Source organism: Rhincodon typus, chromosome 24, assembly GCF_021869965.1.
Source record: "Rhincodon typus isolate 14 chromosome 24, sRhiTyp1.1, whole genome shotgun sequence".
Lineage (NCBI taxonomy): Eukaryota > Metazoa > Chordata > Chondrichthyes > Orectolobiformes > Rhincodontidae > Rhincodon > Rhincodon typus.
In genome coordinates this window covers 34,696,365-34,716,445 of record NC_063355.1, presented here as the reverse complement: position 1 = coordinate 34,716,445, position 20,081 = coordinate 34,696,365, and the positions used below count along the sequence as shown (strand labels likewise).

General features: G+C 40.0%; 1 protein-coding gene across 3 annotated transcripts in view; it reads left to right on the top strand.

Annotated features, from left to right (window-relative positions):
- Nucleotides 1-20,081, top strand: part of LOC109916125 (coronin-1C-like) — a 165,415-nt gene that overhangs the window by 127,295 nt on the left and 18,039 nt on the right. For all 3 annotated transcript variants that reach the window (XM_048611299.1, XM_048611300.1, XM_048611301.1), the window contains 3 exons: nucleotides 6,418-6,599; nucleotides 7,338-7,457; nucleotides 10,812-10,916. In XM_048611299.1, the coding sequence (XP_048467256.1) occupies nucleotides 6,418-6,599; nucleotides 7,338-7,457; nucleotides 10,812-10,916 (407 nt within the window). The remainder of the gene's footprint in view (nucleotides 1-6,417; nucleotides 6,600-7,337; nucleotides 7,458-10,811; nucleotides 10,917-20,081) is intronic.

Sequence of the window (20,081 nt, the reverse complement as noted above, 5' to 3'; positions counted from 1 at the left end):
AGGGTCTAGGCCCGAAACGTCAGCCTTCCTGCTCCTCTGATGCTGCTTGGCCTGCTGTGTTCATCCAGCTCTACACCTTGTTATCTTATTTCAGAATTTGCCACCTGACTTCTGTCTTACTGAGATGAATTTGATTATCCCCACCCTGACTTTGAAAGGTTAAAGCTTGGCAATCTTGGCAAGTTAAGGGCATGCTCTGCAAAGAATCATACACTGAGGCATGTCTGTATTTGCATGAACAAATCCATGACCATATGTGGAGGCACTCTTATTTTCTATGTTTCCTTTGAAGAACTCCGCAATAAATACATAGTCTTGGTTCCCAGCTCTGCCATGTCATAGATGTAACTGAAGTGCTGGTCAGAAATGTAGTGAGGTTATCTAGACATTAATTCAGTATCAGAAAGGAGCCTATCATTTAGAGAAGTGTCAGACAGAAAAGTTTTTTTTATTTGCTTTGCCAACTTCTGATCAACCAGGAATTAATGGAGGATTATTGTTATCAGTTTGTTGGCCTGCCAGTGGTTGGCTGGCATTGGCTACTGCAGTTTGATGGAGTGGCAGAATATAAGTGTGTGGTATTCGGGCAGGAGTTAGTTGATTTAATGCTTCGGATCAAACCACTTCCTCCTTTTCCTATATAATGTTGAGTTTTTACCTGTTCTGTACGAATTGGTATTACAAGGTAAGGTTCCTCCCTTTGAGTTTTTTTCATAGATTGCACGTTTTGCAGGACAGCTCTAATACATGACACTTTGAGGAAAAGGTGTTTTTATCCACTTTCCCTATTTTAACTTAGTATGGAAATGGAAAATGATAAGAGGTAGTCCAACATTTTCTGATCTACGTCATCTTTAGCTCTGCTTTCATCTTGGGTATATGAGCCCTTCTCTAACCAGAGGTCTCTACTGGAGGAGTTTTGCATGTGTTCTAAGTTGATGAAGCTGCAGAAACAGCAAAACTGGTTAATGTACCTGTGCTATCAGGTAATGGTATTCAGAACATGAAGTGGGCCACTATTCAACAGTTGCAGAAATAGAGTCAAGTCCCATATGACATACAAGTAATCAAGACAAAACCTCTAATCATGCATCAACCTCCCAAAAATGCTTGCTAATGCTCTGATTGGGTTAAATGATTTGACATGTCGATGGTCTTTGTCATGAAATTTTGTCATGAAGTTTGATTCTAGAGTAAGGTACATTGTCTCCAGCTTCAGTCGAAGGCAGTATTTGATCCCTGGGTGGTCTGTAGTCAGTTCAATAAAAGAATGGCCAGTGATGTCAACTTATTTTCTTCCCTGTCTTCAGTAAATCTCAGATCCTTTTATTACAATCAGCTGAGGGTTGAGTCAGCATCCCTCTTTTCAATCCTCTTGGTAGGCTGCGTCAAAGATTTAATATTAGCATACAACTATATCTCACTTCAAAAAAAAGTAAACTAATTCAGGAGCAATTGAAGAGCCAATTTCAAGGTTTTCGTGAGTGAACAGAGGAATAATTTATTTGCTAACCCCCAAGAAAAATAATAAAGATGCAGCATTAATGACGCACAAGTGTTGAGTTGAAGAGGGGTTAGTGTCTAGTACAAAAAGAAAGATGAAAGAACATGCAGCCCCACTCCTCCTCCTCCTCCATTTTTTTTTTGAGCTCCCTTCCCCCTCCCCATTTCTGAAGAAGGGTCCTGACCTGAAACGTCAACTTTCCTGCTCCTCTGCTGCCTGGCCTACTGTGTTCCTCCAGCTCCACGCTGTTATCTCTGATTCCAGCATCTGCAGTTCTTGCTATCTCTGAGCTGAGTTTCTGGGTTGTTAATGTCGCAATAATATCTCTAGGCCATCACCTCCCCTCTGTATCATTATCTTTCTCGTGCTACCTCTGAAAAGAGGGACGAACAAGTTTTAACATCTCCGTTACTCCCTTGGTCAAGTACTAAGTTGAGATGTATCAAAGATTAAAACTGAAACCTTCCTGATTCCTGTGGCTCAGTATTACACAATACACCGCATTTACCCACTGAAACAAAGTGTTGTGCTTCTGAAATAATTGTTCTACTGTTCCAAACTTGGGCAGTGATTTGAGGAACTAGTTTTATATTACCATGAATTTACAGAACCCAAACATCCCATTTTAGCTTAACTGTGTGATGACAGTGATGCTGCGTATGAGATGATTCCTGCCGTCCTTTCTCTCTATTGAATCAACATAACCTTCTTGCCTTGCTTCCTTATTTAGTGTTCACTTAAACCAGGGCAAACATTTTTGGAAAACCTATGTTTTATACCTGGGAGTTCTGAACTGAACTTTACCATCACCTCATTTGGTGTGTTCCCTTCTCCACCTTTAAGTAAATGTCTTTGAATATATGGACAAAGCAGTAACTCTCCTCTGTCAACAATATTGTAGTTAAATACTTCTCACACAAACATACCACCTTTGCACATATTACTTCCAAGAAGGGTCCCTCCTAAGATATTGACCCAAGAATCCTGAATTCCATGCATTTTTAGTATTTTCTATTTGGAGTTTTTAGAATTGTGCATTTCCATTTATACCAGCTTGTTTCATCTTGTCTCTTGACCTTTGTCTGTCTATGCTACATAAAGAGCCATCAGGCTTTCTACAATTACTTTTCTTGTGACAGTGTAAATGGTCATTCCTGTTAGCAAGCCTCACTGCCTCTGAACGATAGCATGACCTCATGCGCAAAGTATTTGATACTGTAGTGTTCCCAGGTTGAACAATAAATTCCTTATGCTGCTGATTAACTGCCTCATAATTCTAGTCTTTCCAACTGACAAATAACACCGACACACCATGTAATCTTGAGTCATAAAGAACATGTTGGGGTTTATTAGGTGATCAAATTTAACAAAAATGAGAACAGAAACAGTAGATTTCAGTCGATTGAAGTAATTACTCCATGATTTGTTGGGACACGGGAGCCGGATTTGGCCATTCAGCCCCTTGACCTTGTTCCAACATTCACTTAAATCATAGCTGATCTGTAGCTTTACGTCATTTGTGTCTTGTTTTAGTAACCCTTCATACTCTTGCTTAACTAAAAATCTCATCCAGTATCCTTGTGGAAGTAAGTGGTTCTGAGGGGTTCTTAAGGGAGGTGATGCCCTAATGGTATTATTGCGTGACTAATAATCCAGAGACCCAGATACTGTTCTGGGGACCTGAGTTCCAATCATGTCGTGGTGGAATTTGAATTTTAAAAAAAAAAATTGGGAATTAAACATCTAATGACTATGAAACCATTGTCGTTTGTTGGAAAAACCCGTCTGATTCACTGGTGTCCTCTTAGGCAGGGAAATTTGCTGTCCTAATCTGGTCTGGGCCTACATGTTACTATGTGCTTATCAAATTCTCTAATCAAAAACATCATGCTGGCATTTTGATGAATCAGGTGCTGCACCCTTTCAAGGCCAAAATCACATTCATCAGAATTAAATGCACTATTCCAGATGTGGCCTAACCCTTGCAGACTTGGAACTTGTGTTCCAGATTTTGAATAAAATTCCATTAGCTTTTTAAAATTTTGGCTTGTGTTCCTGTACTTGGACACAAATATATCTCTGTTCATAAATAATCGCTAACTTCTTGTCGTGTGGAAAATAATGTTTTTATCTTTTCTAGAGCGCAAAGTTAGAGACCTTACACTTTCCAACATTGCATTTCCAGCATCTACCACATAAAAGAATCGAGTAATGTAACTTTGCAACTTCCTGCTCCTTCTATTTACCCTTCCACCTGAGTTAGTGCCATCAGAAAACTTAACATATATAGGCCTTCATTCCTTTGTTTCAAAACATTTACAAATAGTGAAAAACTGAAGCGCCAGAACACGTCCTTGGAAGCATCACCATTCCATCTTGCCAGTGAGTACATAACTACTGTTCCTATTCTCCCTCTCCTAGCTTATTTCCAATTCTTAGCCAACAGGTTGCCAGCAATTTAATGTACTCTTATTTAGAACGGAATTAAATAATCTCCATAGACCATGTCTTAACAACAATGTTTGACACGTTTCTTAAAAAAAAAATCATCCAGGTTTGTTGGACAAGACTTGCCTGTTACAAGTTGATGTTGGGTCTCTCTAATCACCTTGTGTTTGCCAACTGCTTAATCATTATCACTAAGAACAAGATTGAAGTAACTTCCTTACAGCAAACTTCAGGCTGTTAGCCCTTTCCTGTCTAATATTTCAAAAATGAGGATTTTTTTTTCTAAATACCATGCTACTTCAGTGTTGTCTCAACTTGGAAGATACTTGTACAAAATGTATCTGTAAACTGGTTACCCACAAAATCGTTTACTCTCTTGTGTCTTGCTATCACCTGTCCTGAATGGCCAATTCTGAAAACTATACTTTTATAAACTACAGGCCATCTCCTTTAGGTGAGTCATGGTGAACCATTTTTATTACAAACCAGTCTAACAAGATGACCAGCTATAGTGTCCATCTGCCAGATTCGCTAGATACAATGAAAACAAAAATACTTAAATATTGCCATGCTCCAAGTTACTTGATTCCTGTCACTCTTGTATGTGGTAGACTGAGTCAAACCTAGTAGAATTATTAAATAATTCCGTTTCATTGTCTGTCTTAAAAAAAAAACTGTTGAGCTAAAAGCCATTCTGAAATGAAAAACTAATAAATTACTGTTTAGTTTATCGGGTTCTAATCCACAAAAACACTTGTTTGACTCAAATTTGGTTTGAGATGTTTCTTATGGAAAACAGATGTACCAGTAACAATGAAATGACTATGGTGAGAGAATTTTTAACAAATGATGCATTAAGAACTGCACTGTATGAATATAACCTTGGCTAACCAAACCATTGCCCAGTCTGCATCACTTGTTATGTTTGGAAGTGTCCCATTCAGTTGAGTGAAATGAAGCAGTGGTAAATCACATCTGGGCAGTGTCATGATGCACTTGGAATACTTGATACTTGAGCCTCACCACTCCCAGGATCATCACAAAAGTTATAGATTTAATCAAATTACTTCACCCATCAGACAGGAAAATTGGAGACTGATTAACAGAAGACATTGACTCAACTTCTGTACAACTGCCATTTGTCCCAAATAGATCAGTTCTAACCATGGGCAAGCAAAAAAAATGAATTATCAGCATAACTTTCTAACATAACCTCTGCCCTTTGCTAAACCTCTGCATACAAATGCAGACAGACATAGATAAACAAAAACAGCGTAGATGTAATTAGGTAGGAAAAGAATACTTTGGGGGAAACACAGCTTTTTGGCTTTAAAGCAGTATCCTTTCCACATTTTGGCCCATTATCAAAAATAAAACAATGTGGTCTTCACAGCAACTGACCAATGCACTTTAGCATCGATTTGAGAGGAAGCTAGCTTTTTGAAAACACATGAATGACTCTGCACAAAGGTGGTTAGTTCCTGATTGATCTCTGATCAGGCCTACCTGTATTCTTCCTACACAAGGAGAGCAGGTAGTGTCTGATATTTACTGCGGAACAGCTGCATTTTGTGGTATTGAATGATTATAGTTAATACTTCTCTCCTTTTTGTATTTGCAAAAATCATCAAATTTTTCATTGTATTTTGCTTGCGCATCAGGCTCATGGCTTTACAAATCCCTTGTCCTCGGGATAGGAAATTTGTTTCTGTGAGGTTATCAGCATAATTTAAGATTGTTTCTGTAAACCTCTTCCTATCCCTTTGAAGTCATATTTTCTTGCAATTCTTTAGTTGTCTTTCATGATAAATTCTTGTATCCTTATTTTCATTTGAATGTACCTATATAAACTGATCATCCTGTGACTATATTCTCTAGCTATGCCCTCCATTTTGAGTTACTAACTCCTCAGCCTCTATGTCAAATAATGTCCTACACTTAATGTCTGACAAACTTGTTCTCAGTTTCCTGTTTCCTTCTAATCAATGTAAAATTAAACGTCAGTACGAATATATGAATTTAAAATGGGGATTGAATGAAACTAGTGCTTCCTGCTTCAGTTACATGAAGGTTGTCTGAAGTCTGTACTTAGTCTCATCTCCCTGTGTCAAAGCTGACTAATTTACATATAAAACAGCTGATTGAAATTTTATTACAAATGGTGCAAAAATGAAACATACATTTCATTTTTAGTTGAATGAATACTCTGTAAATCTAATTTGAAATAAGTATGCCATTAAAATACAGATTTGTGTTGCAGCGTATGTGCTCAGTTACTTCCCTGAGAATTGTGATGGGAGTTATTTTGATTCTGAAACTGGATTGCAGGGATAATCTGACTTGCATTGATCCCTCCTTGTACCTACTTGAGTTCAGGGATTAATTTTGACATCCCAAGATCATGAAAGTCACCACTTCAATTCACATCTTTTTAGCTCATTCGATATGTTTCTTTTCCCGTTTAGGATGTGACAATATAATCATCATCTGGAATGTGGGAACAGCTGAGGCCATGATAACACTCGATGAGATGCACCCAGATATGATCTTTAGCATATCTTGGAACCGTAATGGCAGCCTGCTGTGCACGACTTGCAAGGACAAGAAACTAAGAGTGATTGATCCACGCAAAGAGGAAATTATTGCTGTAAGTGAATCAGAAGATCCATTGAATGGGAGGGGCAGGTTTCAGTCAAAATCGAGGTATTGCTGAAAAGTGATGCTGTCAAAGCGTTTTGCCTTGAGCTTATCAAGACAAGTATCAAATGAAAACCCTCAACAGTATATCTCATTTTTATTAGCAATACCAAACTTCTGCGCTACCAAGTGACTAAAATTCAATATAATAACTGAGGGTGTTTGAAGATTTGACCAAAGAGAGTGGGTGGTTGGTTGTCAATCAGAAGTTTTGTCTTGTATCCTCTCCAAGAGTGTGATGTGTTGCTAATGGGCTTGAAGAGTTAGAAGGCTTTGACGTAAGAAAAAGTCATTGGAGGTTTGTGGAGATGAACCAAAAACTGACAGTATCTTCAAACCTGCGAACTGCAAACCATTGCTTCCTTTGTAGGAGGTTTGAGTAAATGTAAATTCATGTGACATAGAAACATAGAAGAAACAGTAATAAGAGGAGGGAGTGGGAAAGAAGAAAATTCTCTGTCTGCAACCAATACATATACTGACTGGCACAAAGGGACAGCTGGTAAGGAGTGATGAGATGTGTAGCCATAAGAGAAATCATTCCTGTTGATTACACTAATTTGGAAATCAGAGGCTACCAACAAACTTGTAATTTATGTGCGGATGGAATGTGCATTTAATACAATAAGGAATTCTTTGCTCTTTCTAATTTAAGTGAAAAATCACTTTTAAATATTCTTCCTTCCAGGAAAAGGATAAAGCTCACGAGGGAGCAAGGCCAATGAGAGCAGTGTTCTTGACAAATGGCAATATCTTCACCACCGGCTTCAGCCGCATGAGTGAACGGCAGCTTGCTCTGTGGAACCCGGTGAGTTTTGGTTTTAAACACCATTTAGGTTGAGGGAGAGGAGAGGAGAGGAGAGGAGAGAAGAAAGACATCTACATTCTCTTAGTAAATATTTTTCTGATCTATTTTATGGCTAAATTCAGCATGCTGTTTGAGTGAATTTTGAGATTTCCCTTGTGTAGTAGAATAAAGTGATACGGGGCTTCATGGTGCAGGTAGTGGTAGGGAGAGAAATTGTGGGCTCTGGTGATTCTTCAGTTTCTGTGCCCCTTTATTCTTCCACCTAAGGGCTCTTCAGTCGCAATCAAACCTCCACTTAGTTAAAGCCACAAAACACCAGGAAAACATTAATGTCGTGGACCCCCTCACCCCTCAGTATTTACATTCTGCAAGAAAAAGCAGACATGAGCTAGCAACAAACATTGTTTTTGAAAATAACTGACACACCCCTACACAATAAAGCCATCACTCTAAACGTACCTACAGACTTGATGTTAACAACTCATTCATTTCCATCCTGTATGTGCAAAGCTGGAATATTTTTGAGCAGGCAGTCATTTTTTGCCGTAGCTCTTAGTTAAACGAGCATTACTTTTGTTGGCAGGTTTGAAACTTTTTTCAACTTGCTAATCCTTGTACCTCTCCTGCTGGACCCCCTCAGCCTTGTTTCCACCCCCTCCCCAAAAAAAACTTACATGCACACATAGACACAACCTATGCAGCACCAACTTGCACTACTTAGTGTTGTAATGCCTCACCAACACCGCCACATTTTCTCATTGCTTCTCTAGTTGCATGCTGTAGTACACCTATCAGCAGCAACCTATAATTGGAAAAGTATTTCCATAGAAAATCTGTGCATTCAATTTATGGCACTTTTAAGATGGACTCCAAGTATCCATTCTTTTCCTCGGATAGAAATGTCAGTTGCTAGTGGACATGGTTGAAGTTAAAAGTGGATAAGTTTAAAGAAAATGTAGAGGCAAAAGACTTTTAGTTTAGAAAGGCACTATGTGTCAGCACCCTTGGTGGTCCAAGGTACCTATTCAATTGCTGTTACTGTTCTTTATTCTTCTGAATTTTCCAGGCATTTTGGGGATGAATTTCATTTTTGTCCCATGTATTTCGATTACTGCTTTGTGCCACTGATCCTGGGCCCTCCTGGATAACACGCCCAGATGACCAGTAATATTAGCATCACTTTTCCCAGACCCTGTGTGTACCCAGCCATTTGTCCTGTTACATTGTTTGGGAAATGGAGAATAATTGCTGAAAATTTCCTTCCTCAAAAATGAAACCCCTTTAACAGGATGTGCAGTCTAATTGCAAATCAGATGACCAGACCTTTATTTACTTGGAGTTAATGTTAGCATGACCATCTGTTGTATCGCAGTGGTCAGGTCCGTTCTACAACTCAAGGCTGTTGTCTTGGAACCTCCAGTGGCAGAATAATAGAACTGTAATCTTGAACAGTGTTAGAAGAGCTTGTTGCTCAGAAAACTCGCTATTATATTGAAAAATATGGCTTGGCTCATTTTAAGATGTCTAATTTAAAATATATTTAGTAAAAAGTGACCTTAACTGAAACTGAGATAACAAGGTGTAGAGCTGGATGAACACAGCCGGCCAAACAGCATCAGAGGAGCAGGCAAGTTGACGTTTCGGGTCTAGACCCTTCTTCAGAAAAGGACCCTAAAAGACCCTAACTGAACCTGTCCAGTTGAATTAGTCCTCCACTGGATCACTTTGGTGGTGTCACCAATATACCAGAATGATACCATTGTTTTGATGTTAGTAGCTGAATGTGAGCCCAGTCTATTCTTACTTAACTGGAAAGAGAAATCTGTATACTCAGTTGACAGTTTTGTATAAAAACTGATGTAACCAAATTTTAATTTTGATCTAGATGTGATTCTTCATTCATTCATCAAATCCTTCTATGAAGTTGTCTAATCCACATCTTTTCCAGAACTCTACCCTCCCTTATTACATGTACAAAGCCAATGGTGAAGAATGTATAGAGAGCTGGCATCGGCCAGGCTATGCAACAACTAAATGTGAACTTGACCTAACGTATCCAAGGCATTTCTTTGACCAAGAAGTTTGTGCTATTTTTAATCTTTCAATTTCTACACTCTGCAAAAGTCCACCTGACTCAACCAGAGAGTTTCATTGTTTAAGGGGTCTTTCAAATTATATGTACTCACCCTGATCCCAATCTCCTTTTATTCCAAACACCTATCCAATCCTACTTCTAAAGTTGACATGTTCTGCCTCAATCTCAGATTGAATTCAGTCATTCCACAGTGTTGAGAAGAACGTGTCTTTGCTCAGTTTTCTAGCACTCCAGGACTTGAATTTATAATCCAGCCTGATGGTTCAGTGCAATGCTGACAGGAATGTTGCATTGATAGGGGGTCCTGGCTTTTTGAAAGAAATGGTGAACCAAGACTCTGTGCCCATGTTGTGGATATGAATGATCCCATAGCACAGCACAAACAGCTGGGAGTCCTTACAGGCAATTGTGTATAAATGCAGTGTTTTTTCTCTTGTGTATCTGTGTTCTGTACTTTGCTGCTGTTTTTTGCAGTACTGTTGTCAACCACCATGTGGCACTGATGCACCTTGTTATCATTATTAGAAACTTTTTTGGTTTGCTACAGCATTTGAATATTGAGAGAGTTTATGCAATACTCTCGCATTTTCTCATGGCAAGTACAGCTTATAGCTTTAATACTGGTGTTATAATGTCTCTTATTGTGGCTACCGAAAGCACAATTGGATGGTATTCGTTATTTTTGTTCAGAGGTTTGAAGGTCATAAAGACACATAGCTTTCTTAGGATAATGTTATGGAGCACTCCTTTATGAAAAGGAGGTTTTAGGAAATCTAGAATTCTACCCCTCAAACACCGCCAAAACACAAAAAGAAAGATTGTTCAGCTTTGGGGTTGATTGAAACTTTTAAAACTCAGATTTTCATTAGGTTGAAGGATTTGGATCAAGAGGGAAAATGGATTAAGCTGCAAATCAGTCATGATTTAGTTGAATGAAAGTGCAAGCTTACTGGGCTAAATGGCATGTTCCTGTTCCTTCATTCCTGTTGTTGCTATATGATCTGTTGGTTCAAGGCTGGACATCAGAATAATCGATAACTTCCTAAACCCAGCAAATGTCCCAACTGAAGCCATTGAGCCTGTGTTTAGCTATGCATAATAGCCCAAAGAGCAGGTTTATGTGTGCCTGTTCGACTAAGAAACATCATACTGGGAACATCTAGCAGCAAGGGAACTGCAGTTAATGGAAGGAGGAGCAATTTGCAGTATGTTTTTAAAAATTTGGTATTGCTGTTACTGATTCTGGATTCTCTTTTTAGGAGAACATGGATGAGCCCATAGCTCTGCATGAAATGGATACCAGCAATGGCGTGCTTTTACCTTTCTATGATGCAGACACAAATGTTGTATACTTGTGTGGAAAGGTAAGAGCTTGCATCTTACATACTGAGCATACTTTTGGTTGACGTCTTTGTACAGAGCATCCAAATAAGGTATTTAAAGACATCTGTTAATTCATTTCATATGGTTTTCCTCCATTGAATCGTATGATGGATTCTCCCAATGCTTTGACAGGTGAGTGAATCACAGAACTGTTCTTTTTAAACAAAGGCTCGCCTTTTCCCAGAGCAGACTGTGATTAACACTAAATCCATTCTACTACTGAGACTGTCGGGAAACTGCACTAGGGATGGGTTAACTTTTAGGAAAAAGCTAAATTTTGCAAATGTGATACTTGATGTCAAAATGTTGTATTGAAACCGTCTTGTCTTGGTAAAGAGATGCTGCACCCACACTGGGGGTGAAAATGAAAAGAGAGAAAAGGGTGCTAGGTCACTGTTATTTGTGAGAGTTGGCAGTCCACCTTTCCCAAATGGGGCAGTTGGCTATTCCAGTCAAGAGGCTTGTTGCAAGTATGTGAATTCTTTTGTTTTTGTTCAATGACATGTAAAAGGTGTTTTTTTTTCTTTTCAGTAAAGAAAATAGGCAACAATTCCTCAATTTAAGAAAGGAGGGAGGCAGAAAACAGAATTTTTGCGGTCAGTTAGCTTGAGATCTGTCATGGAGAAAGTGTTAGAATTGATCATTAAGGAGGTTATAACCAGGGACCTGGAAAAACCTAATACTTAGGAAGAATCAGCATAGTTTTGTACAAGGGAAATCACGTTTAACTAATCTATTGGGATTCATTGAAGAACCAACATGCCTTATGAATAAAGGGGAGCCTTTCGAGGTACTGTACTTCCAGAAGGTATGTGACAAGGTGCTACATGAGGTTATTGCGCAAAGTAGGAGCTCATTGTTATCATGGTAACATATTAGCATAGAAGATTAGCTGATGAAAACAGCATGCATAAATGTGTCAAATGACTCATTTTCAGATTGACATGAAGACAAGTGTATTGGAACCTCAGCATTTTGAAGTTCACATCAAGGCTTTAGATGGGAGTGAAGGCCAGGGTAGTTAAATTTGTAGATGACACATGAATGCTTATAGGAAAATATGTTGTGAAGAAAACCTAAGGCATTTGCAAATCGGCATTATGTCTGATATAAACAGCTTGTAAATCCTATATTCTTTGGAGCTCAGCATCATGAGAATGGATCTCTTTGAAATCTAGATAGTTCTGACATGGCTAAATGAGAGAGGGTGCAGAGAAGAGGTTTACCTGGCTGCGGAGAGTGGTGGGGAGCAACGATCATGGTTTTAGGATATAGGGAGGCCATTTAGAGCTCAAATGAGAACTTATTTGAAGACTGGTGAGCCTATGCAGTCCTGTACCACAGGAGACTCGAGTTACTGAATAGATTTCTTGATACTAAAGGTGTTGCGTGTTGAGGTAGAGGATCGGCCAAACTAATGTTGAATTGCACAGCAGCCTTGATGGGCTAAATAGCCCATTCCTCCTCCTTTCTATGTTTCTATTTTCTGGGTTTTTTCCCTATATAGATAGGTAAAGTGAGTGAGCAAAAATCTAGTAGACGGAGTTTAATATGTAAAAATGTAAAGTTGCTCACATGGCAGGAAGGATAAGAAAGGGCACTAAAATGGAGAGCAACTGCAAAATTCTGAAGTATGAAGGAAGTGTGTTCCAGTGCATCAGTCACAGAACATTAGTAAACATGCCACCATAAACATGCAGTTTTGGAACTGATCCTTTGTCAGGCTGTGGAATTTGCTGGACCACAGGAGGTCGTTTGTCAGGGTCAGCAAGGAGACTTACAACATGATTAAAATTGGCTGTGCAACATAAAATGAGGTGAAAAGTAGCAATTTTATAGAATATAGATGGATCTCTTTACCTGTTACTGCAATTGTGGAAAACCGGAAGTACAGCAAGTTTCGAACCAGCATAATGTGCTTGCCCACGGAAGTTGCAGGACCACAGTGTCAGATTAAGGAGGTACAATCTACATATGGATCTAGAAAATAATTTCAAAGGCTAATGGAATACTGTCCTTTATTATGAGAGATTTTGGATGTTATGCTTCAGTTAAGTAGGACACTGGTGAGACCACATCTGGAATACCATCTGCATTCCTGAACACCTTATTTAAGGAAGATGTAAATGCAATGGAGGCAGTTCAGAGGAGGTTTACTGATATCTGGAATAAGCCGGTTGTCTTAGGAGGGAAGATTTGACAAACTTGGCTTGTTTTCACTGAAGTTTGGAAGAATGAGCGACTCCTGAGTAACTGTCTTGAGAAGGTGGACGTGGAAAGGAGTTTTTCCTCTTGTGGATGAGTCCAGAACTAGGGAGCACAGTTTTAAAAATAGGTGTTACCATTTTAAAATACAGATGAAGGGAATTCGGCAATTTTTTCTGAGAGGCACTTTGACTCAGAACGCAGTGAAAGCAACATCATTGAATGTTTTTAAACAGAGAACTTGTCGGACTAGAGCTTCAAAGGTTATCGGGGGTAAATGAGAATGTAGAGTTCAAAACGGAAATTGATCAGCAATGATTTTATCAAACAGCAAAGCAGCCCTGAGGGGCCAGATGGTCTACTTGTGCTCCTGCTTCTTGATCATAGGATTTAGTTAAAGGAAAAGAGCAACAGTTCAAAACCAGTGTAAGAGATGATCCATCAGAAACCCTGCTACTTCTAACCTTGTTATGTATCAAAGTATTAGCTCAACTTTGCTTTACATATCACATCCTGATTTACAGTTAGTATTGGAATTGAAAGTTTCCTTCTGCTCAGCCACTTCCTCGTGGCATTGAGATGTGTGCTGCTTCCCCACTAACTGGCTTCAGCCAATGAGCTGTGAGACTCATTAAATGTTACATTGTGTGCAGACTATTGAGTTCCAACTGGTGTCACACCTCTGTTTAGTTTTGAGTGCTCTGATCACTGCTGAAGTTCAGTACTTTAGCACATCAATAGTCAAATATGAAAATCATATTTTATGACTCACTTTTGCTCACACACTTACCAGCATGGCCTGACAAAATAGTTGATTGGTTTACCAGGAACTGAACTGCCTTAGTTTGAATTTCTTGGAACTTAAGGACTTAAAAATAGACTGTGAGCTGATCTTTGAACTATGGTCAGTTTTAACTAACTGAATGACAGCTGAAATTTGGTGTTGTGGAGGTTAATAAGTTGTATTTGCAGTGTCTTATGCTGCACTGAGTACTAAAATAATCTCCTGCCTATCTCTAGCGTAACAACCAAAACAATGGTGTACACAGGTAAGTCATTAATTTGATAAACATAAATTGAAGCTTTATCCAAGACTTAAAGCCCTGCAATTGTAAAGAAGACAAGATCCTTGAGTGATTTCAGTGTCTGTCAGTTTAGTTGTCTGTGAAACTGCTGTGAAAGGTGGTGTGAGGGACTGAGTGGTGCTAGACGGTGGGAAGTGACCGTTAACTTGCTCCCTTGTTCTGAGCTGTAATTCTTCTTGACTCATCCAGCATCTAATAAAAACTATGCCTAAGAGACAAGTGGATTAAATCTTTACAATTGAGACGTATTAAAATGCTTTCCTGCATTGCACAAAATTTTTAGTTCTAAGATTTGCTGAAATTTGAGTGTAAATACAGCATTTTATTTACAGCTGTCATTTTGTTTATAATAACAACGTACGTGATCTCCTTTTATGAAGCATTTTGTCTCATTGGCCAGGCTGACTCTGTAGACTTGATCTTAAAGCTGTCTGAGCTGGAGAAGGTCTACTGTCTCATTGGTAGCTGGACAATCTCTAAACTAAACTAGCATCAATAACACTTTCATTTTAGAAGCATGACTGAGGTAAGTGCCTCCTTGTATTGAGACAGTGAACCCTGTGGATGAAAACAAGCCTTGCTTTGGTAAAGCTGCATTCAGATTTTATCAAATTGAGCTTCTATGATAGGTACACTGCAATTAACTCAGTGTCTCTGGGTTAAGGGAGGGGAAAATAGCCAAGACCCCTGCTTTTGAATTTTTGTTTGGATTCACTCACGGGGGCATCCCTGGTTAGGCCAATGCTGGTTTCCCTTGAGAATGTGGTAATGAGCTGTGTTTTTGAATCAATGCAGTCTGTTGGCTGTAGATAGACGCACTGTGCTGTTAGGGTGGGAGTTCCAACATTTTGACCCAGCGTGAGTCTGAAGGAACAGCAATATATTTCCATATCTGGATGATGAGTGCCTTAGAGAAGCTTGCACGTGGTGGTGTCCCCATGTATCTGCTGCCCTCATTCTTCTGGATTGTAGTGGTTGTGGGTTTGGAAGGTGCGATATTAGGAGCCATGATGAATTTCTGCCATGCATCTTGTAAATAGTGCACCCTGCTGCTACTGAGTGGCAATGTTGGAAGGACTGGATGGTTGTGGTGCTAATCAAGTGGGCTGCTTTATTTTGATGTCCAGCTTCTTGAATGTTATTGGGATTGTACTCAGCTAGGCAAGTGGGAGTATTCCATCACATTCCTGACTTATGCCTTGTAGATGGTGGATGGGTGTTGGGTTGTCAGGAGGTGAGTTACTTCAAGATTTCTAACCTCTAACCTGTTTTTGGAGCCACTGTAGTTGAATGGATAGTCCAGTTCAGTTTGTCAGTGGTAACCCTCAGGATGGTAATGCAGGATTCAGTGATGGTGACACCATTAAATGTAAAAGGGCGATAGTTAGGTTCTGTCTTACTGCCTTCTGAATCGGCATGCTTACTTTCAGCACTGGTGAACAAAGACACCCAGTTCTCCTTGCATCTCCACCTTTCTCAATCTGTTGTTAGTCAGATAATCTGCCTTCCTGCTTTTGCTACCAAAGTGGATAACCTCTCATTCATCCACATTATACTTTATCTGCTATGCATTTATCCACTTACTCAACTTGTACAAATTACATTGAAGCATCTCTGCATCCTAGAACTGAGATGACTGATCTCCAGGCACCACAACTATCTTCCTTTATACCAATTATCACTTCAACCAAGTGAGAGTTTGCCCTGATTCCTATTGACTCCAGTTTTGCTAGAGCTTCGTGGTGCCACACTCTCAAATATGACTTTGATGTCAAGAGCTGTTACTTTTGTCTTCCCAGTGGAATTCAGCGCTCTTCCTTGTTTGGACTAAAGCTGTTATGAGGTCAGGAACTTAGTGGTTTTGGTAGAACCCAAACCGAGCTAGCTATTGTGAAGTAGGTGCAGCTGGTAGGACTGTTAATGATACCTTCCTCCAGTTTTACTGATGAGTAAACTGGGACAGTAATTGGATGGGTTGGTTTTGTCATTCTTTTGTGTGCAGCATATACCTGGGCAATTTTCCATATTGTTGGGGTAGATGCTAGTGATGTAACTGTTCTAGGACAGTTTGACCAAGGACGCAGCAGTGTTCTGGAACATAGGTCTTCAGTACTATTGTCACAATGTTGTCAGAGCTCAGCCTTTGCAATATTCAGTGCTTCCAACTATTTCTTGATATTGCGTACAGTGAATTGAGTTGGCTGAAGATTGGGATCTGTGATGTTGGGGACTTCTGGAGGAGGCTAAGCACTTCCAGCTGAAGATTGTGGGAAATGCTTCAGCATTATCTTTTACACTGATATGCAGGACTCTACAATTACTGCAGGTGGAATTGTTTGTGGAACTACCTCTAGTGAGTATTTCACTTGACCACCACCATTCATGACTGGTAGACTTTGGATAGAGCCAAATAGATCAGATCAGGTCTTTCTGTGATTCCATAATTACTGCTGCAAGGTGCATGTTTCAGGTGAAGGAGGAATCTAGCTGCACTGTTTGCTGCAGTAAACAATCTGTCCAGTCACTACTTGTGATTTACCTCAGTAACAGCCATGCAGGTAAAGTATTAACAATGTGTTTTGTGGAGCTGAATGTCATACTTTTGGAGGAATAGAGGAAAAAATTGCTTTCTTTTGTGGAAATCCCTGATAGAGGTGGGAAGTTGACCAATATTCTCTCCAGGACCTAAATTTTTCCATTGTGGGTACATTTTTTTTTCTCTTAAGAGGCGATCAAGCTATCTAGTTTTTAATGTGATGGTATACGAGAAACTCGGAAGATAGCCTAGATCATACAGCTCAGGATAAAGAATTAATATTTACTTACTTAAAACAATTAACTTGTTCAAGCTCCTATTCTCCAGAGTTCTAATTTGTGACTTGGATTGCTTGAAAGCTTCCAGTGGTCCCACAGCTATTTCTCTAGTGATGCTTTTAGAACTCTATTTGGACAGAGTTTTACAGCACAGAAAGGGGCCCTTCCGCCCATCATATCCCTGCAGATCGTCAAGCACCAATCTACTCTAATCCTATTTTCTCGCACTTGACCCTGGCCTTGTATGTTATTGGTATTTCAAGGGTATATCTGAATACTATCTAAGTATTGTGATGGTTCCTACATCTTTCAGGCACAGTGTTCCAGAAACTCCACAATAAAATAAAACAAAGAACTGCGGATGCTGGAGATTTAAAACAAAAATGGAAATTGCCAGTGAAATTCAGCAGGTCTGGCAGCATCTGTTGGGAGAAAGTAGAATAATGTTTCATGTCCAGTGACAGTTTTTCAGAACTGTTCTGATGACAACTTAGTGGACTGAAGCATTATCTCTGCTTTCTCCCCATTGATGCTGCCAGACCTGCTGAGTTTCACCAGCAATTTCTGTCTGTTTCAAATCTCCAGCATCTGCAGTTCTGTTTTATTTTATTGCAGGAGTAACTGGAATGCTCTGCCTGAACCGTTACAATATTTAGATAGCTTTCAGATGAACCTTTGAAATACCAATAGCATACAAGGCTAGGGTCAAGTGCTAGAAAATAGGATTAGACTAAATGCTGCTTGATCAACAGGGATATGACTGATACAAGGGCCTCTTCTACTACCTGGTAGAAAAATATTTTCCTCAAATACCCTCTAAGTTTCCTGCCCCTTTTTAATATTTGTTTCCCCCGTCTGACCCCTGGACTAAGGGGAAAGGGTTCTTCATATCTATCTTTAATTATGCACCTCAAGCAGACACTCCTCCAGCCTTCTCTGATCTCTGGAAAACAACCCCAGCCTATCTCATTAAAAGCAAGAAACTGCAGATGCTTGAAATCTGAAATAAAAACTGACCATGCTGGAGAAATTCATGTCTGGCAGCGTCTGTGGTAGAGAAACCATTAACCTTTGAAGTTCAAAATGACTGCTGAACAAACAAGTCATATTGGACTTGACATTAACTCTCTTTCTCTCCCGAGCCTAACTAATCTGTCTTCATAGTTGCAACATTCCACCCCCGGGGGTATCCTTGTGAATCTCCTCTGTGCTGTCTCTTGTGCGGTGCAGTGACCAGAACTGCATGAAATACTTAGTGGCCTAACAAATTTTTATACAGCTTTATCATAACCTCCTTGCTCCTGTATTCACTGCCTTGCCTAATAAAGTCAAATATCCCATATGCTGCCTTAACCACTTTCTCTATCTGACCTGTTGCCTCCAAGAATCTGTGGACACGTACCCCAAGGTCCTCCAGGCTCTCTGCACTTCCTGCAGTCGTACCATTCATCGGGTCCTCTCTTGCTTTGTTAGCCCTCCCATTGTGCATCATCTCTAACTTTTTAGGATTAAATTCCATTTGCCACTGGTCAGGAAATCTGACTAGACACTCTGTCGTTCTGTAGTTTAAGGTTTTCCTCCTCCACTGTGTACCGCACCTTCAATTTTTGTGCCATTTGCAAATTCATGCCGCCTGCATTCAAGGCTAGATCATTAATGTACACTGCAAACTGCAAGGGACTCAGTACTGAACACAGACTTCCATTCATAACAATTACCTGTCACCCTCATCCTCTGCCTCCCCCATTAAGCCAGCTTTGGATTCAGTTTGCCAAATTGCCTTAGATTACATGGGCATTTACCTTCTTGACCGGTCTCCTGTGCAAGATCTTGTCAGAAGCCTTATTGAAATTTATGTAGGCTACATCTGCTGCATTATCCTCAACTATAGAACCAATCACCATCTCAAAAATATTCAAATTTGTTAAATCTGACTTCCATTTGCCAAAGCCATGCTGACTATCCCGGATTAATCCTTGCCTCATGAAGTGGAAACAGTACATTTAAAATCATTTTAATTTTATGTGATGGGCTTTTATGGTGTTTACCTACAGAATAGAGGAGGTATGTCATTCTGTCCATTTTATAATGGCCTTTTACTGGTAGCCTAATCACCTCTGACAGTGTTCACTAACTAACCAGCAGGACCCTCAAGTTGGTAACCCAATAATATTGTTTCTTTCCTCTCTTGCTATAGCTCTGTTTACTGAACATGGGAATGGTTTCCTGTTTAAAAATGTAGTATTTAAAATCTCTTCACTTTTATTTTTCTTTCATCATATTGAAATACCTCTGAACTTCAAAAATCAAAAGCCAGTATCCAAGAGGAGAGAGACCAGTCTATGTTTTGCATGGATGTGATATCAACTTATGATGGAAAGATTGTACCAAACCACTAGCCTGTCACTCCAGAATATATTTAATAATGTTGCAGTGTAGGCTTGTTCCACTGGGCAGTGCTGTCACACCATTTACTGCTTGTTTGCATACATCAAGGCACAATTTCTTTCCTCGACAAGGTGCAGAGCTGGATGAACACAGCAAGCCAAGCAGCATCATAGGAGCAGAAAGGCTGATGTTTCGGGCCTAAACCCTTCATCAGAAATGGGAGAGGGGAAGGGGGTTCTGAAATAAATAGGGAGAGAGTGGGAGGCGGATAGAAGATGGATAGAGGAGAAGATAGGTGGAGAGGAAACAGACAGGTCGAAGAGGTGGGGATGGAGCCAGTAAAGGTGAGTGTAGGTGGGGAGTTAGGGAGGGGATAGGTCAGTCCAAGGAGGACGGACAGGTCAAGGGGGCAGGATGAGGTTAGTAGGTAGGAGATGGGGGTGCAGCTTGAGGTGGGAGGAGGGGATAGGTGGGAGGAAGAACAGGTTAGGGAGGCGGGGACGAGCTGGGCTGGTTTTGGGATGCGGTAGGGGGAGGGGAGATTTTGAAGCTTGTGAAATCCCAGGATGAGGCATTCCACTCCTGTAATCCCCTATTCCCAATTCCTTTGCCTCCGTCGCATCTGCTCCCAGGATGAGGACTCTCCTCCCCCCC